This window comes from Triticum urartu, chromosome 3A, assembly GCF_056163025.1.
Source record: "Triticum urartu cultivar PI428250 chromosome 3A, HENAU_Tu73, whole genome shotgun sequence".
NCBI classification, from domain to species: Eukaryota; Viridiplantae; Streptophyta; class Magnoliopsida; order Poales; family Poaceae; genus Triticum; species Triticum urartu.
Window position 1 is genome coordinate 623,100,599 of NC_141875.1, and position 24,281 is coordinate 623,124,879.

The following is a 24,281-nucleotide window of genomic DNA, read 5'->3' on the forward strand; positions in this document are numbered from 1 at the left end:
TTTTTTGAGGGATTTTTTTAGATGCTTCCCAGTCTTGTGGGCATCTCTAAACCTGCAAAACCCAACAGAAAAGCCGGCACCTCACCCGTAGACGCGTGAAATGCGCCCCCCAATCTAGAAACTGCTCACTGGCATGCAGCATTCCTCCCGCTGGGGACCCACTAGCAGCGACACATCCGGCCGTTCCGTTTTCTCGCCAGCTCGAAGGTAAACACACGCGCACACAAACAAAAAGAAAAGAAAAGAAAATATAAGAGTTCAAAAAGGCAGGGGAAAGAGAGCGAAACGCTATAAAAACGCGACCACCGCCTCCGTCTCCGCCTCCTCCGAGACGACGAAGCCGACCAAAGTAAGCAACGCCGCCGACCCCTCGAGGTAAGGTCTCCGCGCCCCCAAAATCCTCCTCCCCGGAATCCCGCCGCCTCCCACTCCGTTCGTCTGTCCCCTCCTCCTCCGCGCCCCGCCTCGCGGAAATGCCCGCGATCGAATCGGCCCGGTGGCGGTTTTTGCGGCGGTCGGCGTTTCGGCGCAGGCGGGGATGCCACGCGCGCGCTCTCTCTCTCTCCGCGGTTGACCGGGGTTAGGCGCGGGTTCGTGGTGGGGAAGCGATTTGTTAGGTTTGGTGTGCGGTTTGAAGGTTCTCTGCGATCATGGTTCGATGCCCTGGATCTCGGCGCTCGTAGTCGGCCAGCCACTGTCTGTCTAAGTTGGTGTGGGCTGTGTGTAGGGAGGTCGCAGATGCCGGGTTTGGTAGTGAAATTTCTAGTGTTTGGAGTTTATGCGAGGTGATTTTTGTAGTTTGGGATGGGAATTTCTGTCAGACGGCGCAGTTTATTTTCAGTTGAAATGGTTGCAGAAATCCCGCGCTGTAGTATGATGGATGTGATATGTACATGTGCAAATTCGATGTTCTCAGATAGAGCAAAGTCTAGCTGATGTACGCTTTCAATCCGTGAGATGATTTCTGGTTCGAGGTTGTTTCAGATTTTGTTTCTGACATCGAAATGCTTTGCTGTCATCGGGAACAACTTTGATGTTTCAAAGTGCTGACATAAACCACTTAAACGAACAAAAAACTTTAAAACTGATGCTCCTTCTGAACGTATATGGTGGTTCAAATGCTGTTGTTCTAGAAGGCTTCATTGGCTAGGAGATGACATCGGTGCTCTGAAGTTAAATAAATATGCTCCTGTGTAATCCTGTAATATTTTTCCTGATAAAAATCATTTATGTGCTTTCTGTAGTAGGGGTGAAACAAGGCAAAGGGAGAGTAATGTGGCGTCGCTGCATTTGCTGTCAAGCCACTGAGTTTGATGAGAATGAAAATGGGCGTGCCAAGGCCAAGGCCCCAACAAATAACGTAGATGGTACACTTATTTACCTTGATTGTATCATTTGCTTGCTAGTTTACAGTTATCATGCCACTTAAACTTAAAACTCTGTTCTGGTCATTTATCTGACATTCACCACATAGAATTTGATGTTATTTCCTCTGTTTTTTCAAGGAATGAAAAAGGGTTTGAAAGATTCTGCTACTGTGAAAGCCGAGCCACAAGATTCAGCTCCCTCTATCAATATTCCTGTTCTATCTTTGGATGAATTAATAGAAAAGACTGATGATTTTGGGGCAAAGGCTTTAATAGGCGAAGGGTCTTATGGGAGAGTGTACTATGCTGTCCTTGATGATGGGACAAAAATGGCAGTGAAGAAACTTGATGCTACTGAAAATGAGCCCATATCAGAATTCTCGACTCAGGTTGGCTTACTATTGAAGATTGGACTTATTCTTCTGGTTATACATCTGACACTTCTTAATGCATGAAGTGTTCTCTAATTTTAAATATGTATATTTTTCTGAAAATGCACGGAGAGTCCATCAGCAATGATCCACACTTTCTTATGCTAGGTTTCCTTGGTTTCAAGATTGAAACATGAAAACTTCGTAGATATATTGGGATACTGTATGGAGCGTAACCTTCGCATAGTAGCCTATGAATTTGCCACCATGGGGTCCCTGCATGATGTTCTACATGGTATGATTATGCATATCCATCATACTCCACAGTTTGATACAAAATTTCCTATTCTCGTTGGGAACTTGGGGATTGGGGTGGTACAGCTATTGTGGATTATTTGTAAGCAAGTATGTTTTTAACTTGTGCTAACAGGAAGAAAAGGAGTACAAGGTGCACAACCTGGTCCACCACTTAATTGGATGCAGCGAATGAAAATTGCTGTTGATGCTGCCAAAGGACTTGAATATCTGCACGAGAAGGTCCAGCCTTCTATTGTACATAGAGATGTTAGATCCAGCAACATCCTCTTATTTGAGGACTTCAAGGCCAAGATTGCAGACTTCAATCTTTCAAATCAGGCTCCAGATATGGCTGCTCGGTTGCATTCTACTCGTGTGTTGGGAACCTTCGGTTATCATGCCCCAGAGTACAGAATCCTATACTTTCAAACTACCAAATCCGTGATGAATTAATACTTTGATAACTATTTTATTGCTAAAATATACTCCCTCCGTCCCAAATTAAGTGACTCAACTTTGTACTAGCTTTAGTACAAAATTAGTACAAAGTTTAGTCACTTACTTTGGGACGGAGGGAGTAGTTCTCTTTGGAGTGTGAACTTGTCTAGTTAATTCTGTATGAAATCGATTGCATTGCTTGTTCAAAGCAGAGGTTAAAAAATGTCAACAGATAAGCACATTTATCAGCAACATTAGAATTTAATCATTTCCTGGCATTTATTTGTACATTTTGGCACTTAGCATTTATAGCAATATGCTGAGAAACTTGTGTCGTTGTAGAATCCATCAGCCTGTTTTTTCTCTTCTGTTCAGATTTTGTTTGACCAGATAAAACTGGTTTATACTCAACTACCAATCTGAAAAAGAATCAAGTTCACCAGGTGGAGGCAACCCAGTTTCCTGTACTTGGGCAGAATCAGACACAAATATTTATGTATTTTATCTTCTACTCCCTTTGTTCCATAATTCTTGTCGTGGTTTCAGTTCAAATTTGAACTAAACCACGGCCAGAATTATGGAACGGAGGGAGTATTAACCATTACTGTTACTGGCCAGAAACTTGTAAACTCTCCCTGGCAGTAAACACTCTAATATGGGGGTACTCCTTACATAAAACCTTTCTTGAAGTGATGCAATTGTCTACAGAATTCTGATATTACAGAATACTGTTTTTGTATAACTAATGCTTTGTAATAATATAAACTTTCTAGGTACGCAATGACTGGTCAGCTGACCCAGAAGAGTGATGTGTATAGTTTTGGGGTTGTTCTCTTGGAACTTCTGACAGGAAGAAAGCCTGTGGACCATACAGCGCCTCGAGGGCAGCAGAGCCTGGTTACATGGGTAATGCTCACATCGTAGTTACTTATTTCTCATAATAACAAGACACATCCCCATCCTTCACCGTGGACTTTGTTAACCAGTTCTCTGAGCATATAGCTTCTGTTGTGCAGGCTACACCAAGATTAACTGAAGACAAGGTGAAGGGTTGCATAGATCCCCGGTTGGAGGGTGAATATCCGCCGAAGGGACTTGCAAAGGTCTCCCTACTCCTCTTGTCTCTTGCCCCCTCTTTTGTATACCCACTAGCTTGACAACTTGTAACTTTTCCATCTGTTTTCACACTTTTCACCTTCGCACCTTAATACAGCTTGGGGCGGTAGCAGCTCTGTGTGTGCAATATGAAGCCGAGTTCCGTCCAAGCATGAGCATTGTGGTGAAGGCTTTATCTCCCCTTACCTTGAGCAGGCAAACTCCACCTGGACCACCACCAGCTCTGGACAGTTGATCCACAGAATTAACCAAAGAAATAAGTTAGTCCATACGGTTCTGTCATTGGATATCTCATCGCATGTTTAAGGTGCTAAGAGTTATGTTTGTGTCATCGCGCAGGATACCTCTTTAACTGAAGATGGCCTGCACGAAGATAGTCCGTCCGCTCGCCTTAAGCTGCTATCTCTTTTACCGAAAGCTGATGATGATATGCAAGTCAAGACATGAGGAAATTGGAGCCTTGTCAGATCACTTTATAACTAACTAAATTAAGACGTGTGGCTTTGGTGGAACACAGAGACGTCCTTTTCTAGTAGTATATCTCTAAAACTTCGGAATTATATCTGTAGAGAACAATATCTGCATTTTTCACATTCGTTGAGGGTGGATTGTAGAACTTCCTGTCGTGCTACTTTTGGGCTTTGGCCTAACTATAGGGGACGAAATACCTTTCTTACGAGTTACGATCCTCCTGGCCGTGCATCAGCTGAGGAACAATGGTTCCTCTATTACCGTCCTTGGGGTTATGATTTCTTGATTCTCATTATAGATCCTTCACTAAGATCATGTAGTCTGCGTACGTGGGAACAACTACGGTATTTTCAACTGGTTTATATACAGTCCTGCCCCCTCGCATCCAACGGTTGGCCTATTGCAGTTTACCTTGTTAGGGCATGTTCAACGGCAACCTGCAAAAAACCTCCTGCATCTATCTGTGGAGTGGAGGCAGCCATCCAATGCTAGTTGCATACATTTCAAATCGCACTTTAACTAACCGGATGAAATTCATGCAAATAGGCTGATATTTATTACAATTTGGATAGAAAATAGCACAAAGTATCCACACATAGCATGCAAATTAAGTCTAATACAACAAGGTCTCAAACTCGACTAGATCTCGGATGTCCAACAAAATTTTTCAGGAACGGATCATGTCCTCCCGCACATACTTCCCCCTCAGTTTCATCCAACAGTGCGTTCACGTAAATGGCCGTCCCTCTCACCCGTGGTTCAACATGGCAGCGCGTGTGGGCTACATATAATGTGTAGACCAACATTGAGTAAATAAATCAATCAACAAGTTTAGCAAGAGGACGTGTAGACCAACATTGAGTAAATAAATCAATCAATAAGTTTAGCAAGAGGAAATAAAACTTACCATCTCCTCCATGCCCGAGTGCAATGGCCACCTTGCCTTGAGCTGACTGACCAAATTGCGGAACTTGATGACATTAACCTAGATAGCGTGCCAGCGATACGACAACGACCTCACTTGTGTGGTCGCATGATGTACACGTCGTAAGGCGCAGTGTGCTTTCCTGTGTAAAACTTTTCATGCACTTGCTCCTAGAAGGGCGTCTCTCTGGTCCTGCCTATGAAATCCGTGGATACGGCCAGCCACGCATCGCACAACTCATCCTTCATGGTCGAGTAGCTCACCATCATTCGTACTCTAAAAATGACATAGCATTTGAAACTAAGCTCAATGACATTTGACCGAACACCTGCCAGGCGTGGTGTCCGCCATGAAGGTCGTCAATAGGGGGCGGAGTGTACCTGGGTACAAATGGCTCCAAGGCTGAAAGCTCCGTCGGAACAGCGAGCGGGCACGTCGGTGCTGGTTGCGGACGTCCGACAATGCCGGAGACGAACAGCGGCGGCGACGGAGGTGGAGGGTGCGGATGCAAAGTAAAAGGGGGAGAAGGGGCGGAGTGGAAGGAAATGAGACCGGGAGGGAAGATTGGGTCGGGCGGGGGTGTCGAAGTCCTACGTTTCATGTGTCCAGACTCCCGTAAACCTCCCACACTTTTGTCTCCAATTTACAGGAGAAATCACGTCCTGACCGCCTCGTGGACCGATACAGGTCGGCGTTGGACAGCTTTCGTGGGCCGTACAACGTAGTTCGAACGGTTGCAGGAGGTTTACGGGTCCACTTTGGCTAACGTTGACACGTAAATCCCCTCCCGCATCCGTCCTAGTTTTTTTTAATGTCCGCTCGTTCAAATAGCCGCATAAATAGAGTTCAGACGTTCAAATAGCCGCATACATAGAGTGCAAATGTTCAAATAGTTGCATGCAACAGTTCAACTTTAAAAAGGTTCAAATATTAATTACATTCCAACATTGTTGTCCCCTTCAACTGCCCACAGGTGCTCAATCAAATATTCCTTTAGTTGTCGATGTCGGATTTGTTGATGCATTTGAATAAACTCTTCAAATGTGTCCGGATTCTGGTTTGAAGTTCTATAGGATCACCCATGTTCTCAAATTCTAGAGCTACGGCAACATCCTTATCCTCATCCTCGACAATCGTATTGTGCATGATCACACAACATGTCATCATTTTCCACAAGGTCTCTGGATCTCATTGTTTAGCAGGTCCATGAACAACTGCAAAACGGGGCTGCAAAAATCCAAATGCCCTTTCTAGCTGCTTCTTGTCTTTGAGCAAAGTGAGACTTTTTCTGACTAACTGGGTTAGAGATGGTGCTGACAAAGGTAGCCCACACAGGATAATACTGTCAACCAGATATGTACTCATGTCCATTGACAATATAGTGGCAAGGGGGAGCTTTTACTTCAGTTATCCTCACAAACAATGGTGATCGCTGTAGCACATTTGATGTCATTGTGAGACCCGGTCATGCCAAAAAGCATGCAAAATTCAAAGATCATGTGATGCAACTGCTTCAAGAATGATGGTGGGCTTCTTAACATGAACCTGATATTGCCCTTGTAAAGCTTCGGGCAGTTCTTTCATTTTCAATGCATGCAGTTAAGAGATCTAAGCAAACCTGGCCACCCTCTTGCTTCTGAGATTGCCAAGAGCCTCTCGGTGTCTCTGACAGTTGGTTCTCTCAGGTACGGAGGTCCAAACACCTCGACCACGACAGTTGCAAACCTGGCCATGGCATCTCCACAAGTGCTCTCAGACATCTGTAGGTACTCTTCCCACAAATCAGCGGCCGTGCCATATGCAAGCATCCAGAGTGCGGCCGTGCATTTCTGGTAACCAAAGAATCCAATCGTTCCCACGACGTCCTTCTTCAAGACAAAGTAGTCATCATAGAGCAGACGCCATGGTATAAACAGTCAAAGACAGTCTTGCGCATCCAAAAACTCCAGTGAAAAGGGTCAGCGAAGAATGCATCGAGGGAAAAGTAATCAACCATTAGTGTCAAATGGAAACACGCCTTGTTGCGGTTGAGCACTCGATGACCCTCCGCGTCTTCAATGACTGCCTGCATCATTGCTATCTCATCTGTGTAGTCCTCCTCATCGGATGAGTCATCAGACGACTCAACATAGTGTTCGTATATGTACTCCAAATCAGAATTCATTGCTTGAAAGAAGAAGAAACAACTTTTTTAGCTCCGGCAATTCATCGAACAGTTACCGGGCATGGTGAGTATAGCAGTAGCGGATAGTACCTAGAGGGACGGTCGGAGGAGATGGGTTGAACGATGACGAAGGAGAAGCAGGGTGAAGCCCGGCTAGAATGCTAGGGGTGATGAAGAAGTAGAGTTTTGACAGAGGTATGGTGTAACGCCCCGAGACCGATATGCCAGGTGTCCTCCAGTTATTCGATGTTGTTGCCTTGTCATTGCTTGCGTGTCATGCTTTGCATATCATGTCATCATGTGCATTCCATTTGCATACATGTTTGTCTCATGCATCCGAGCATTTTTCCCGTTGTCCGTTTTGCATTCGGCGTTCCTATGTCACCGGTGCCCCTTTCTACCTCTTTTCATGTGCGGGTGTTAAACGTTTTTGGATTGGACCGAGACTTGTCATGCGGCCTTAGTTTACTACCGGTAGACCGCCTGTCAAGTTTCGTGCCATTTGGACTTTGTTTGATACTCCAACGGTTAACCGAGGGACCGAAAAGGCCTCGTGTGTGTTGCAGCCCAACACCCCTCCAATGTGGCCGAAAACCCACCTAAACCCCCTCCATCCTCTCGGTCGTTCGATCACGATCGCGTGGCCGAAAACCGCACCTCATTTGGACTCTCCTACCTCCCTCTACCTATATATAAGTGTCTCCCTCCGTTTTTCTCGCGTAGATCAAACCCTAGTCTACCACCTCCCCGCGCCGCCGAACACGTCCACGACGGCCGGACATGTCCACCGCCAGCCGCCACGCGTTCCGGCCAATGAGAGGCCGACACGTCGTCACCGCCGCCTCCCCCGTCCACTCCTGCGCCGCCACGTCACCGCCGCCATCTCCTCCGGCCCGGCAAGCCCACGGGAGGCCCTCTCGGGCCCGAGGCGGCCGCCGCCTACCTCCGCCCGCGCCCGCGCGTGAGGAGCCGCGCCCTCACCCGCGTCGGCCTGTCGCACCCCCCAGCGCCGCCGTGCCTCATCGCCGGCTCGTTGCTCCGGCGACCTCCGTCGCTGCGCCACCTCGCGCATCCGGCTGGAGCAGCCGCGCCTCGTCGTTGGCCACCGCGTCCGCGGCCACCTCGCCGCGTCCGACCACCGCCGACGCCGCCCCGTCCTCCCCCGGCCCGGATCCGGCGATCCCCGACAAGTCCGGCGACTTCCTCCTCCGGCGAACAGGGTTTCCGATGAACCTCGAAGCGCGCGCCGCCTCAGATCCAGATCCGGGCGAAACCCTAGGGTTGACTTTTACCCTAATTTCAGTAATTTTGGGCATGTTCATCGCATCATAACTCTGTCACCGTAGCTCCGATTCGTGCGTGTAGCATATCAAAATGTTCGTCTCAATGAGCACATCATTTCATCTCATTGCATCATTTTTATTTTAGCTCATCTTGATGCCCGAAATGCTGTTGGAAGAGGGCTATGTGATGATTATGTCAGATCTGTTTCAGCAAATAGCCTTTTGTCATTTTTGCCATGATTAATGTGCGCATGCTATGATCCTGAGCTCTACATGTGTTTTTTTATATGCCATGCCATCTTTACAGGGGTGTATGCCATGTATTTTTGTGATCTTTGTGGTGACTAGCACAAGCATGCAAAGTAGCATAATCGTTGATGCTGATTTCAGGGACTTAAAATTTCACTAAGTCCTTGTCCTGATTTTGTTGTTATGCCATATGTTCATGTCGTTTCCTAGTGATCCGTGTCTCTTTTGAGGATGATCAATAAGGATGTTTTGTAGATATTATGGTGCTCTATCCATCCATGTCTTTCTTTGCAATTATGGAGCACCCTAACTTGAGTCAATCGAGCTCTACTTTTGCTATAAAATGTTCCTAGCAGATTGTTAACATGTTTAGCGATTTTGCCGAGTTTGTTGCTATTGATCCGTCCATGCTATGTTGTTATTCTTGACATGTCTAGCTTCTATGACATGTCTTCTTGATGGGTGTATGCTTAGTTTGTCATGTCATGCTTTGTAGTGAGTGCATCGAGCTCGTAAACATGCCTACTCGTTATCTGTTTTGCCATGCTCCAGTTTTTCTCTAAGTCTGAATCTGTTTATATTTTTGCTATGTTCACATGCTTGCAATTGTATTTTCTGATCCCTTTTGGCTCATGGTCACTAAGGGACTTTTGTTATATGTTTTGAGTAGCTTCTTGCCATACCTTGCTTTGCCATGATATGTTCCTGTAGCATGTAGTTTTCATGCTCTAAAGATTGCTTCCTGTTGATAAATTCCTGACTGGTGGTTACTTTCACTAAGTCTGTAACCTGTTATCTTTTACACTTTTGCCATGCTTGTTTGAACCTGTTAATGAGTGAATTAGCCTTAGCTCAGTGTTCATCTTTTGTCAAGCATCATGAGTGGATCCCTTTCATGTATTTTGTTACTATGTTTGAGTGCTGTAGCATATTTATCTTGATGCATTTAGATGGTTACTTGCTGATTATCGCGGACCGGTGCCATATTTGTTTTGCTTGCCATTTCCAAACCGTGCATCCGATTCCGGTGATCTTTATATCGATTTCAACCGAAATCATCCCACCTTTCCAGTGGCATTCTTGGATTTCCAAGTTGAGGTCAGGTTCAATCATTTCTTTCCAAATCATGCATATGTACCGCATACCGTATCCCGCATATCATACCATGTTCATGTGTTGGTTGTTTACTTTGTTGTGTGTTTCTTTCCGGTGTTGCTTCTTCGGGTTGGTTCCGATAACGTCGTGTTTGTGAGGATCCGTTCAACTACATACGTTTATCTTCTTCATGGACTCGTTCTTCTTCCTTGCGGGATTTCAGGCAAGATGACCATACCCTCGAAATCACTTCCATCTTTGCTTGCTAGTTGCTCGCTCTTTTTCTATGCCTATGCTACGATACCTACCACTTGCTTATGATGCCTCCCATATTGCTAAGCCAAGTCTCTAACCCACCTTGTCCTAGCAAACCGTTGTTTGGCTATGTTACCGCTTTGCTCAGCCCCTCTTATAGCGTTGTTAGTTGCAGGTGAAGATTGGAGCTTGCTCCATGTTGGAACATGGATATTTGTTGGGATATCACAAATTCTCTTATTTAATTAATGCATCTATATACTTGGTAAAGGGTGGAAGACTCGGCCTCATGCCTGGTGTTTTGTTCCACTCTTGCCGCTCTAGTTTCCGTCATATTGGTGTTATGTTCCCGGATTTTGCGTTTCTTACACGGTTGGGTTATAATGGGAACCCCTTGACAGTTCACCTTGAATAAAATTCCTCCAGCAATGCCCAACATTGGTTTTACCATTCGCCACCTAGCCTCTTTTCCCTTGGGAGTCACGCTCCCGAGGGTCATCATTATTTTAAACCCCCCCCCCCCCGGGCCAGTGCTCCTCTGAGTGTTGGTCCAAACTCGAGCCCTGTGCAGCGCCCCCTCAGGGAAACTCGAGGTTTGGTTTTAGTTGTATGGAGCGCTCATCCGAGTGTGCCCTGAGAACGAGATATGTGCAGCTCATATCGGGATTTGTCGGCACATTCGGGCGGTGTTGCTGGACTTGTTTTACCATTGTCGAGGATGTCTTGTAACCGGGATGCCGAGTCTGATCGGATTGTCTTGGGAGAAGGAATATCCTTCGTTGACCGTGAGAGCTTGTGATGGGCTAAGTTGGGACACCCCTGCAGGGATTGAACTTTCGAAAGCCGTGCCCGCGGTTATGGGCAGATGGGAATTTGTTAATGTCCGGTTGTAGACAACCTGAAGTTGATCTTAATTAAAATACATCAACCGCGTGTGTAGCCGTGATGGTCTCTTTCCGGCGGAGTCCGGGAAGTGAACACGGTGTTGGAGTTATGCTTGACATAGGTTGTTCTAGGATCACTTCTTGATCATAGTTTCTCGACCGTGCTTTTGCCTTCTCTTCTCGCTCTCATTTGCGTTGTTAGCCACCATATATGCTAGTCGCTTGCTGCAGCTCCACCTCATACCTTTTCCCTACCTATAAGCTTAAATAGTCTTGATCGCGAGGGTGTGAGATTGCTGAGTCCCCGTGACTCACAGATACTTCCAAAACCAGATTGCAGGTGCCGATGAAACCGTGCAGGTGACGCAACCAAGCTCAAGGAGGAGCTCGATGAAGACCTTGTTCGTCGTGTTGTTTCGTTCTAGTTGATTAGTAGTGGAGCCCAGTTGGGGACGATCGGGGATCTGTGTAGCTTTTGGGATAGTCTTCTTTTATTTTGGTTCCGTAGTCGGACCTTGATTGTATCTGGTTGATGTAATGCTTTATTCATGTAATTGTGTGAAGTGGCGATTGTAAGCCAACTATGTATCTCTTTCCCTTATGTATTACATGGGTTGTGTGAAGATTACCTCACTTGCGACATTGCTTTCAATGCGGTTATACCTTTAAGTCGTAATTCGACACGTGGAAGATATAGCCGCATCGAGGGCGTTACATATGGCGTGACGGCCGGGGTGATGGAGCACATCGAAGACAAAAGAGAAAGAACGAAGGAGACAAAATGAGGATAGATACGCGGGGTCTGAGCGAGAGAAAAGTGACTGCGGTTTCCTCCGAAGAAGTAAGGGCAGGTGGTGCTCCCGTTTTACTCGGGACGCACGACAGAACAGAAACCACAAGAACTCCCGATAAAAAGAAACCACAATAGCTCTAATAAGACGTTGTGGGCGTCAATTTGACGTGCCTTCGAAAAGGCCAGCCCATTTTGGACGCTGGGAAGAGAAATTAAAACAGCATTGTAGGGACCAACAACGTAATGAACTGGTTCACTGCGGTCCAGCACTGTAGAGACCGGTTCCCTGTAGTGCCCGGTTTTATCGAACGATTTTTATTCTGAACAATTTTTATTTATACATTGAACATTTTTGTAATACAATATATGATGAACATTTTTGTAATACAGTCTATATGATGAACATTTTTATAATGCATGCATGTTGAACTTTTTGTAATATACGGTGAGCATTTCAGACAAACGCACGTATCCAAGAACCGATGAGGTGCCGCATTGGATGGTTTTCAGCGTCTGAACACCTCAGTCTGAACCTTTCCGGATGTTTTGAAGGTTCGTGTTGAAGAGGCCCTTAAGCTGTTGTCTCGCAATCAAGTTCTAATCATCCCAACACTTTCAAATAGCAAGATTTGACATGGGATCGAGGGTGGTCGTTGCCACTGCCGGAAAATGGCAACCGCAACATTGTGGTTGCCTTCTTTGGCCGGTCTGGGGACAGCCTCGTCCCCATTGGTGCCTACATCGGCGTTGCCCCACCGGAGGACAATGTCTGATCGTCAACCACTTGCATACATAACCTCTGCTCGAAACCACTCAAAGACAAGGCAAACATTGTTTGGATTGCATATGTTACAATATTCAATTCACCACAAAATTCCCGGGCCACTAGCACAAATGAAGTTTTGTTCTACAACTGAATCATATACTCTCTCCATCCCACAATAAGTGTCACTGGTTTAGTAGTACAAAGTTGTCACAGAAGAGAAATGATCATACGCCGTATTTCATGACATATGAAATATCCTTCACTAACTAACAATCCCAACATCTCAAAACGAAAAAGCAACCCCAACATGGAAATATTGCAGTAAAAGTATTCAGTAATACTCCTAACTAATAACCGTGCGTAACATAGGCAGGACAACTGACTGCGTGGCTACGTCACTCTCCCATCAAGCGCAGCACATGATCTACTTCGGGGCAGCTCCCTATGATATCAAAGAGCACATCCTGCGCCACCTCATCTATGCCGCCCAGCAGTACGGAATGCATCGGCGGCAGATCGTCCTTTTCCCGGTCACCATAGGTTTCGACACCCTGCATGCAGCCGTAGTACAGCTTCATGAGCTCGTCGATCGGGCTCCGGCTCTCCTCTGTGATTGCGGCAGCGAGCTGATCCGGCAGCATTATGGTCAGTTCTGATCCGCTCCCACCCGAGCTGCCGCTGCGAGAGATCTCGCGCTTGCGCTTGTCCTGCGCGCCGCGCACAACGCTCTCCAGGCCATCGTCGTCCCTGTCCTTCCCAACCTTCTTCTTCTTCACCTCGTCGTCGTCGTCGTCCTCATCCGCCTGCTCCTGATCGAACGGCGTGATCCGCAGCGAGCTCTTTAGCCGGCTGCTAAGCTTCTCCTCCTGCCTAAGCACCTTGGACCAGGTCTCGGACTCCTTGGCGCTCATCTTCTGCTGCAGCCGCTTGGACTGCCACACGAGCTTGCGCATCTGGTCGAAGCGCGGGCTCATGTGCTTGATCACCGCGCTGAGCAGGGAAACCTTCCACGCCTTCTTCAGGTCGTGCGGCTTCCGGTACGGCGGCACGCCCTGGTGGGCCTGCATCTCGCCCTGCGTGCCCCACCAGGGCTCGTGCCCCGTCGGCCACCACGGCGGCGCCAGGCCGCGCTCCAGCGGGAAGCTCCTCTGCGGCGGCTCGCAGTGCTGGATGAGCGCGGAGAGCACGGATCCGAGCGTGCTGTCTTGGATGTCCTGGAGACGATGAAGGGAGGAGGCCAGGGCGACCGGGCTCTCCCCCATGGGGCCGGCCAGGCCCATTGGGCCGGCGCGGTCGAAGCTCACGTTCTCCTTCCACCAGCCGCGGAGGCTGTCGGAGGAGCCGGACATGGGCTCGCCGGCCTCGTCGATGACGCCGTACACGAACCCGCGCGCGTTGCAGGCCTCCATCATCCGGAGCATGTGCCGGAGCACGCCGTCCTGAGCGCGCAGCATGGCCTTGCGGCGGCACCGCACGTCGGGGGGTTCCTCCTGGCCCGACGACGAAGAGGGGGATGCGCGGGCAGCTGGAGCCGGCGCCGCGCCCCTGGCGCCGGCGCGGCCCTCGAGCCTCGTGAGCAGCATCTGGTCCTTCCACATGCGCTTCTTGAGGTCGGAGATCTCGAGTGACTCAGAGCCTGATTCGGAGTCGCTGATCTCCTCCTCCTCCCGCTGCTTCCCGCCAGGGCCGTCCCCGTGCTCCATGTCGGCCGACTCTGCGGAAAGATGCCTCCTGCCGTGAATGCCTTTATCCATGGAGTAACTGATAATTAACAGACGATCTATGACGAGCGAATGGTTGCACCGGCGAGCTATTTATATGCGCGCCCGCGGTCGACGTGTCCAGTCGAGGAGAATTCAGTGGCCGGCGGTCGGGTGATGTCGTGGCGTTGCTGCGAGCCCATGAATCTGGCCAAAGGACGTCTCGGGAATCCGAGCTTTATCTTTCTGTGTAAGACCAACTCTAGCAGACCCCGTATAATAGCGATCCGCATAAGGTGTTTATAATTCGACGAAGAATTATTTTATGAGTTGAAATGGTATGCGACAGAGTATACCTTGTATATGAAACTGTATAATTGTAAAAAAAACTTTTACAGGAGAAATTGCAACAACACTAGTTCATCACATACTATATAATCATACACTAGTTCATCACATACTACAATATCATACATACTACATTCTTCTACTACTACTAGAAGGGGTGGGGGACCTCGCGGCGGTGAGGCCAAGGCCGATGTACCAAAATGGACGAGCTCGCGGCCGAAGACGACGCGGTGGAGGAGCTCAGTCCTCCTTCTCAGAGTCGACGAGATCCATGAACTTCAGCCTCTGCTTCTCGTGGATGTGCCACCACTCATCGTCCTTGTCCTTCACGGCAAGGTTGGCCGTGACCGCCTACTTGAGGATGAGGTGTTCGAGCTCCTCGTCGTGGCGCCGGCACTCCGCCTCCTCGCGCAATCTCCGTTCGACAATGCCAGCCGCGACCGCGTCGACATCGGCCACCAAATCTTCGGACCCGACGACCCCTCGGCGCTCGATCTCCTCCGGCTCTTGCTTGACGGCGATGAGTTCGATCTCCTCCGGCTCCTCCAACCACTCCCTCTTCACGGGGAGAAGCGCCGCGCCGAAAGAGGAAGAGCTCGCGACGGAGGAAGAGCCCGCGGCCAAGGAGGGCGTACGCCCGTGCCGACGGTCGTACTCCTCCGTCTCGCGACGAAGGAGCCTCGGCGGCGGCTCGAGGCCCTTGTTCGTCCACTTCCTCGCCGCGCGCTTCCTCGCCCCATCCGAGCGGACACGCCGCTCGCGCTCGGGGTCGCCGCCCCTGCCGGAGCTGCCATTGGAGCTGCGGCCGAAGCTCCACATGCGGCCTCACATGGCAGCTGAAGGCGGAAGGGGACTCACCGGCGAAGAGAAATGTGAGGGAGAAGTGGGGAATTGCGGCGAAACGCGGCGGTAGGGGATAGGGTTTTGACCCGTATCTACCCCGCAAATCCATAAATATACTGCTTCGGGGGGGCGGTTTGCGGGCCGTGGTAAAAAAAATTACAAATCAGACGAATAATTGAACCAAACAGCCAAACAGGTATATTCGTAGGAATTATGCGGGTTCGTGAGATATACGGAGTTGCTCTAAGCGCGTGCTGCCTACGTGTTCCAGGCTCTAGCTCTAGGCGAGCTAGCTACCGGGTGTGCGCACATGGTTTGGATATGGATCGGAAAATGCCGGCAAAATATTCTGTTCCGTTCCGGTCTCACTTTGTTTAGTAAGTTTACGTGGATGGTTTTGATATGTGTTCATGTGGATGCATGTGGTGGCGGCCGGGTGAGCAGGCATGCGTGCAACCATGCAAATTTTCTAAGCAGCGGTAGCCAAGCGGTACACATATACTCGCTCTGAAAATTTAAAAATACACGCTATTGATGAACCAGCAAACACAGATAGCTTAGTCATGTTCTAAAAAAATGGATAGCTTAGTCATGTTTCAAAACATAAAAAGAAAGATCACTTTGCTGGACGGTATTGCATTATCGGATACCTGATTGTTTTGTGGACACTATTATAAAAACAAATGCAAGTGCATATTTTATTTTTGAAGTGCTGCCTTCCAAGAACCCTAACTGTTATGTTTCTACCGTAGTTGGCTTTGCTGTGTGGTATCTACTTTAATAAGCTATAGTTGTTTTCTTAATCGGAAAATCTTATCCTCCATTCATCCCATAATATAAAAGTGTTTTATATCAAAATGAATAAAAGGGGATGTATCTAAATGTATTTTAGTTCTAGATAGATACATTCTTTTTATCCATTTTGATGACAAGTATTTTTGGACGGATGGAGTATTATAGGACAGAGGGAGTACATGTACATCGGAACAATATGTAGTTCAAATGCAATCTTTGTGAGATTGTAGCACAGGATATATACAACCAGTTTGGATGGCGGTCCAATAATAAGATATATGTTTAGTCATCTCGCTCTATTTTCGTCGGTTATGTAATTTCTTTTTCTTTTCACTCGACTTTGCTTGCAAACTTGTATTGAACTACGCACTTTGTTCCTGCTTTGCTTAATAAAATGTTTGTGTGCAAAGAACGGGGGTAATCTTTCTTTTCAAAAAGAAATTAGGTTTCCTGTTGTTAAAGGCCAGTTAATGCATAAATACATACATATATTCTGAATATTTGAACATTACATAGTAAAACTGTATATCCCTTATAATAGATTGTTTTCTTTCTTCTACGGGAAGAAAGAGAACCCTTTGGCTAGGGTTTCTTGTGCCTCCCGCCGATGTCGCCGCCGGTCTACCTCGTCTCGTGTGGTCTTAGGGCCATGGAGGCGTGATGGATCCCGGCTCTTGCCGGCGGGAGGGCTCCGTTTTTTCGTGCTCTTTTGAGTTTTGTTAGGATTTTTGTCCTACTCATAAATGTGAGGCGGCGACGGCTCTCTAAAGATGAAATAAGGTACTTTCCGCCTTGTCCCCGTCCCGGTGGTGTTTCTAGCATCATTGGAGGGTGTGTGGAGGTTTTTCTCCGGCAGATCTCGCGGGATTCTGTTGGCGTTTGTCTTCGGCGGATCCACGTGGATCTTGTCTTCGTTCATTTGTGTTCATGTGTGTAGAGGTTGCCTTCCGATCTACGCTTTTTTCATCACGGCGGTTGTTGTTCTGGTGCTGGTCCTATTGGGCCTTAACACGACGACTTTTCGACTGTCTACTACAACAATGTTTGCCTGAGTCCTATGAGGGAGGGGCGAAGACGGCGGCGCCTTCGGTTCACTCCAGTATATTTTTACTTCTAGTGGTCGCTAATGGTCTACGGGCGTAGATGCATTTTTTTTTACTTTAGGTGTTCTTGGTACTACCTGCAAAAAAACATAGTAAAATTGTAAACCTTAACATATTAGGCTTAAATAAAGATTTATTTATACCTATAGACATCAGCAATTCAACATATTATACTTACATCACGCTGATGCTCGCCAAACTGATTGACAATCTCAAAAAAGATGATGGCAGCATAGAGGTGTTCTTTTGGCAGTGTTTCTCTAAAAATGTGCACATTTACTTGGAGCGTGTTAGTGGGACTGCAAATAGCTAATGCTGATACGGCTGAAGGAAAATAAGAATAGTTCAAAATAATACATGTCGGCTTGTCCAACACGATCATGTATGTCTGCTTTAACAAAGACACTCAATGCAAACCTTTTCAAATGAAGATAGTCATCCGCCACCAAGGGTGAAGATCTCTTATCCTGCAAACCTTTTCAAATGAAGATAGTCATCCGCCACCAAGCGTGAAGATCTCTTATCCTGGACGATGCGAAACTTAGTTAGGATAATTAGGACTAAAAATCTGAGAGAAAGAAACTTACTAATCTATATTCGAAGAGACTAGCAGTAGCAAACATGTCCGTGCGTTTCAACTGGAGACAAAAAATAATATGGTCTAGCCAGATAAGTATGGCTCAATACCCCGACATATGAGCGTCTTTTATTTTAACACGGCGGTCCATCATGTTGGTACTTATATTTTTTTCTCACCCTCGTTGTTGATGGCCGCGGTGTCCACATAAACCTAATCTCGTCGACCACGAATTACTCTCAATGCCTAGACATATAAATGCTTTATAAAACTAACTAAATCCTAGACATAAAAGACTTAGCCGCACAAATTCTAGAGCTATCTAGAGCAATCTTATGGAGAAGTACTAAAATAGATCAGATGATATTCTTAAAAAAATCTTTATGAGCACAATTTTGAATAATATGGAGGTCAACATTAAGCCACTGGTTTACATAAACCTCGCAGGAACAGTTTAGTGTACACCGGTTTTGCGAAATGAACCTTTTTTTGCCCTGGTTTTTATTTTTATTATTTTAAATTTTCAGTTTTTCTTTTAAGTTTCCCTTTTTCTTTTAAGTTTTTTTTCGTTTAATTTTTTCAAGTTCGGTTTTATTTTCTTTTTCTTTTTAATTTCCCTTCTCCTTTTCTTTTTAACATTTCACATTTTCATTTTGCGAACATCTTTCAAATTCATGAATTTTTTTTGAAATCCTAAACATTTTTGGTATTCATTTTTTTAAAATCGTGAATATTTTTTGAAATCATTTTTTTCTCTTCAGTTTCCTTTTTTCGTTTAAGGTTTTTCAAGTTTAGTTTTCTTTTTTTATTCTCATTTCCCTATTATTTTTTAAATTTTACTTTATTATTTTGCGAACATCTTTCAAATTGTTGAATATTTTTTGAAATCTTAAACATTTTGGAATTCAATATTTTTATGAAATCGTTCATGAAGTCCTGAACATTTTATGAATTCATGAACATTTTCCGAATTCGTGAACATGTTTTTGGAAACTTTTGAATTGGCAAACATTTTTTGAATCGACAAGCATATTGTTGAAATTTGTGAACAAATTTGAAATTAATGATCATTTATTTTGTTTAGACGAACATTTTGTCAAATGAATGAATAGTTTTCGAATTCATGAACAACTTTTATATCAGCGAACATTTTTGGAATTGATGAACTGTTTTTGAAATTGGGGAACAAATTTTGAAGATTTAAAAAAACTTGTGAACATGTTGCAAAAACTGATTGACATTTTTCAAATTCATGAATAGGTTTTGAATACATGATATTTTTTTCAAAATGATGAACATTTTTTATTTTCTGAATATATTTTTCAAAATCATGAATTCTTGTATAATATGGGCAGAATTTTGAAAAATCACCAACATTTTTCTAATCCACGAACTTTTTATGATTTCCTGAAAAATTTTTGAATTAACAAACATTTAATGATTTTGCAAAAAAATCGAAACTCGCAACTCTTTGAAATTTAAAATTTTGTGAAATCTGAATTAATTTGGAGAAGGAAAAATAAAATGGAAACAATAGAAGAAAAGGCAAAGAAAAGAATGGGCGCCACGCCCCACACATGGGCCAGCCCATGAACGCTTGCTGAAAAGTGAGAGAAAATGAATAGAACCAGGGATCGAACCTTGGGCCCCGCGTGAAGTGGGAGGCTTCGGCCTCTGCGGTTCATGCATGTTTGTGACATTTTAGGGTATCACTGTATAAAAGAACCGAACCCGACGCGTCTTTGACAGAAAAAATCAAAACGTTTTCTTCACTTATGGATCACATAGTGGGTAATTTATGATAATTTTAAGGAAAATTTTAGGACGGACGGACATAAGCATTAATGACTTTATTATTATGTATAGACTAAGGTTATCATATCGAAGAGGACCGCAATAGCTGGCGAACGTTTGATGTGAGGGGTGGCCTTTGTGAACATTTTCTTTAGAGACACATGTCATTTTCTTCATAGGCATATGTATAAAAGATTGTAACTTACTTTAGTGATCTAAAAAGTCTTATATTACTTTACAGAAGGAGTACTTAAAAAAACTTGACTCGGGAGTGCCAAATCTGAGTTGTTTTGATTAGAAAGAAAATTGTGTCTGCCGCCTCCTGGCTCCTATCCTAAAAAAAACCTAGGGTTCCTCCGCCTCTCGTCTCCTGTGGCCTTAGGGCCATGGGGCGCGGTGGATCCCGACTCTTGCTAGTGGGAGGGCTTCATTTTTAAATATTTCTTTAAATTTTGTTAGGGTTTGTGTCCTGTTCAGGAAGGCGAGATGGTGTCGGCTTCATGAAGTAATAAGGTTCTCCCCGCTTGGCCCCCATTCCGGTGGTTCTTTTAGTATTGTCAATGGGCGTGTGAAGATGTGTGTCCGGTGGATTTGTTTTTGATGGGTTTGTTCGGATCTGGTTGTCGTTCGTCTATGTTCACGTGTGTTCATGTTGGATCCTTCCAACCTACACTACTCTTCATCGCGGTGGTTGCTATTCTGGGGTGCTGGTACTACGTGGTCTTAGCACGACGACTTCCCGACTGTCTACTACAATAAGTTTTGTCCGGCTCCGGCAAAGAAGGGGCGATGACGGTGGCACGCCTTCAACTCACTTTAGTGCTTGTAATCATTGCTAGGTGGTCTACGATCTAAATATAATTTTTATTATTTTTGATATTTATTGTACTGCCATAATTGAAGATAAATAAATTGGAAGTTTTTTTGAAAAAAAAGTTGACTCGGACGTGCATATACAAGTGACATTTATATACGAACACCATGATGCTGACTAGGCGCGCCAGCGTAACATGATACCCGCTGTCAGCGAATGGGCAAGTACGTGTGGCCTGTTTTTTTTGGAAAACCCATGATTTTTTTTCTTATGAAAAGGCCCTCAGAGAGAAACAACACAAATAAAAAGAACTGATCGAGGGGGGTTCTAACATGTGAGCTGCCTCTCACATGCGTGTCACGGTGTCAGCTAGAAAGTAAACACAATCACATTTAATTTTCTTTTTAACAAAGTACAGAGGCAGACGCGCATACATTATACATACATTCATCTCTATAAACACATACACGTACACTCTACCTCTATTAATATCTTTGAGAGACTGAGCCGACACATCATTTTGAGATTAACGAGATCGCCATAGATGCCCTTGTAGTCGACAGAAACGTCTCCTCCCACTGAACGCAATTCGCCGGAAAGCTAATCCAGAAAAATACGAGCACCGATGCCAAGTCTAGAACTTGAATTCTGATGGCTGAAATACCACTGTCCCACTAACTACCCAACCACGGGTTGGTTCGTACAATCATATTTGTTGAGATATAAGGATTCATGATCTTTACATACATCAATCGGAACAACATAAACTAAAGAAATATAATCCACCAAAAACAGTGTGGGGTTCAAACATACGACCAAAGGTTAGCAACGAGTTCTCACGTTTCCGAAGTATAATTACACTTTATGACTGTATACAAAACTTAATTTAAAAGGAATTAAAAATGTTTGTATTATTTAAAAATAATTCATGTGTTATTTTAAAACATATTCGTCTGATTTAAATATTTATATAGCTCATATAGTTTGAGGATCTGCAATATGAGGGCTCACTAGCCTTGTATCTTTTTTTTGTAAAACACACAAACTTTTATATATTATATAATTTTTTAAAACAACTTAAAATATTCCTTAAAGCATGAACACTTTTATCTAATATATGGACATTTTATTAAAAGCATGGAAAAATTTAAACTTATATGAGATACAGACATTTTAAAATGACTTTAATATTTTATTTAATATACAAACACTTTTTAAAATTATAAAAATATTTTCATAATTCATAATTAATTATAGTATTTTTAAAATTATTTTGTAGATAATTTATGAAATTATATGAAAAATATGAAATTTATTTTAATTATATGTATGTTATTTATAACACATGTTTATGATTTAGGTATTATTTACAAATTTTCAGAAACGAAAAAGGCCTAACATGTTGAGAGTGGGCTGCAGTGCGGTCCGTCTTAACCAAACGATCGTCTTATAGTTATATAAAGTGAAATTTATCTTTTCTTAACACGAGACCTCGTTGGTTGGAGTGTTGTCCGTGGCCGTTATATATAGCCCTAGGTTGCATGTTCGAGTCATCAATCCAACTAGCCACGCATGCATGCGAGTAGCTTGTTGAGGGTTCGAATCCTCACTGTCTAAGTCAAGTCGTGGCACCAATTCAATATATGACACATGTTTTGGCATTAAAGTGATTTTTCTCGTCAAGCTTAAGCACTGATGGTGTAATTGATCGGAAAATTAAAGGAGACAAACAGTAAGATCTACACATGAGCCCCAAGAGAGACCCTAGCCGTCACAACATCAATCTCCTCCCTTCTGCCTGTGGTTGTCGTTTCGACGACGCGGGATAGACAGGAAGGGATTCTCGTCTCTCGTCCTTTGTGTAGTAGGTTTTGTCTTGTGGTGACGTTGTTCCATCGGTGTCATCTCGAATATGGCGCAGGCTCCAAAAAGTATGGCGATGGAGCGCCGAGCGTAGAATGAGATTATGCTAGACCTGCTTTTTCGGACAAAATTACCATATGAGCGACGATGGGGTCGTTAATAGCCGCTCTGCTAGAGTTGATCTAAATATCTCTTTTGCATGGCACTTATTTGAATCTGGACTTTCTGAAATGGATTCTATACATGTTATTAAAGATTTTGTGGGAGAAGCTTGTGCTTGTATCTGTCAGCGGTAACAATAAACTGTCATCAGCCCTTCGTGTGATTGATTTCCTTGAAGAAAATGCAAATCATGACTTTGTGGGATGCTTTTGAGTTCACTTGTCGAGCTCCATATCAGACTTAATAGTGAGAACAATATGGACGTTTTGCTGGACCTCGTTGATACGAGTAGATATGATACTTGCTGAAACACGCTAGCTAGAAACGGTGTTGATGAACAAACTCCACGTCGTTTAATCACTGTACTCATTATTTAATCAATCAGTACAAAATTATATTCTTGTATCAAGCAAACAGCCGAACATCGGGAAGAGAAGCAGGAAGGCGAATTCTCCTGGACACGCCGCGGTAGGAGAAAGTGGACTATAGCGATCAATGAGAGCACGTATCTTAAGGCCAAGCCATGCTCCCCTCAAAAAAAAAGGAGAGGCAAAGCCATGCTCGATCAGAGCTGTGGAAACGCCTCACAATCTTCAGTTTTACGATTATGCTTAAGGGAGGAAATGTTCTTGGTGGGCGGCCGTCAATTAGTTCGCTTGCTTTGCTTAGCAGCACAGCTTGGCGCGCAAGTCAGCCGCGTCCACCTCCTTGGCGCCGCCCGACGGCCGATAGTAACCAGTCACCGGGTCCGGCACCCACGCGGCCTTCTCAGCGCCAGTGCCCACGTCCTTCTTGGCCGCCATTGCGCTCTTCGCCGCGACAGCGGTCTTCTCCTCGGTGGCGGCGGCGCTCCTCCCAGCTCCTTTCACCATGGTCGCGGCCGCAGAGTAGCCCCTCCTGCACGGGCAACATCAACAAAGAACCATCAGTACAGATACAGAGCTACACATGCCATGAAACAACACCAGACATAGCATGAATCTAACTGCATCTCGTATCACGGCAAAGATTGCAGACCTTTGTGCTAGGAGGCTGACACAGCGCGAGGCAACTCTCTCCATGGGATCAGGAATTCAGGATATCTTCCTCTTCTATTTTCTCTCGCCGTGCTCTCTTGTCTCCTTGTAAAATGCCTCTAAATTATGTGCGATGTGAGGAGGAAGCGTGCGGGGAGGGCCTTGTTATATATAGACCAGCAAGAGAGGAGCTCGAACTCTGAGAGCCACGGAAGGAGTTCGAGACGAAGGCTCATGGAAGACGGCCATACGCTTACCGAATCAATTCAAAGTTCGTTCGCCACGTATAGATCGGAGGGCCGGAGCTGGCCGACGAGCGGGGCCCGAGCGGCGGGGATCCTGGACCGGTATCTGGAATCCGTGGCGGGCAAGTTGGCCTGTAGGTGGAGGAGCCACCTGGGCCATGTGTTGTAGGCCAAAATTCGCTGGCCAACCAACCGGGGGAAAAAGCCACGACAGCTTTCGCGCCTCCTCTCGCCGGGAATGGAATTTCGGTAGATTTTTGTATTGTCGTGGCCACGGTTCAAAGGTTCGTTCGTTCGTTCGGCGCGCCAGCACGGATCGCACGCCGAACCGGCAGGTCCATTCAATAACGTTGCCTCCAAAGGTTCGGCGTCACGCTCGAACAGATGCTACAACCTAACTACCTAAGGTGTGTGTCACGAAAAAGGCATCGTGGTAGTGTGTGCTTTTGTTCGGTGCGCCCTCATGCGAATATGCGGCGCCGAATTAACGGTTTGTTTGTGCGAGATCCGAAATGTTTGGCCGCTGCACGGCCCGGGAATTCCTGGA

General features: G+C 45.5%; 3 protein-coding genes across 3 annotated transcripts; 1 reads left to right on the forward strand and 2 right to left on the reverse strand.

Moving 5' to 3' along the window:
• Positions 1-243: 243 nt before the first annotated feature.
• Positions 244-4,272, forward strand: LOC125545506 (protein CYTOSOLIC ABA RECEPTOR KINASE 8). Its single transcript, XM_048709462.2, has 9 exons — positions 244-375; positions 1,245-1,367; positions 1,506-1,756; positions 1,907-2,033; positions 2,169-2,442; positions 3,247-3,379; positions 3,490-3,576; positions 3,687-3,849; positions 3,929-4,272. Exons 2-8 carry the CDS (start codon positions 1,274-1,276, stop codon positions 3,822-3,824), a joined length of 1,104 nt encoding a protein of 367 aa, XP_048565419.1. The 5' UTR covers positions 244-375; positions 1,245-1,273; the 3' UTR covers positions 3,825-3,849; positions 3,929-4,272.
• An 8,301-nt stretch (positions 4,273-12,573) lies between these two features.
• On the reverse strand, positions 12,574-14,345 carry LOC125548921 (ETHYLENE INSENSITIVE 3-like 5 protein). Its single transcript, XM_048712441.2, has one exon. The coding sequence runs from the start codon at positions 14,226-14,228 to the stop codon at positions 12,870-12,872; it is 1,359 nt and encodes a 452-aa protein (XP_048568398.1). The 5' UTR covers positions 14,229-14,345; the 3' UTR covers positions 12,574-12,869.
• Positions 14,346-22,822: 8,477 nt separating this feature from the next.
• On the reverse strand, positions 22,823-23,703 carry LOC125548922 (protein SENESCENCE-ASSOCIATED GENE 21, mitochondrial). The gene is made up of 2 exons (XM_048712442.2): positions 23,491-23,703; positions 22,823-23,370 (listed from the first exon to the last, which is right to left on the reverse strand). The coding sequence occupies exons 1-2, from the start codon at positions 23,532-23,534 to the stop codon at positions 23,139-23,141; spliced, it is 276 nt and encodes a 91-aa protein (XP_048568399.1). The 5' UTR covers positions 23,535-23,703; the 3' UTR covers positions 22,823-23,138.
• Between the last annotated feature and the right edge of the window lie 578 nt (positions 23,704-24,281).

Bases quoted from the DNA above. Each gene is read 5' to 3' on its own strand.
- LOC125545506 (XM_048709462.2), top strand. From the start codon at position 1,274: ATGTGGCGTCGCTGCATTTGCTGTCAAGCCACTGAGTTTGATGAGAAT. The intron at 1,368-1,505 runs GTACACTTATTT...TGTTTTTTCAAG, and splicing joins CCCAACAAATAACGTAGATG to GAATGAAAAAGGGTTTGAAA. The intron at 2,443-3,246 runs GTACAGAATCCT...TAAACTTTCTAG, and splicing joins TTCGGTTATCATGCCCCAGA to GTACGCAATGACTGGTCAGC.
- LOC125548921 (XM_048712441.2), bottom strand. From the start codon at position 14,228: ATGGATAAAGGCATTCACGGCAGGAGGCATCTTTCCGCAGAGTCGGCC.
- LOC125548922 (XM_048712442.2), bottom strand. From the start codon at position 23,534: ATGGAGAGAGTTGCCTCGCGCTGTGTCAGCCTCCTAGCACAAAG. The intron at 23,371-23,490 runs GTCTGCAATCTT...TTGCCCGTGCAG, and splicing joins GTCAGCCTCCTAGCACAAAG to GAGGGGCTACTCTGCGGCCG.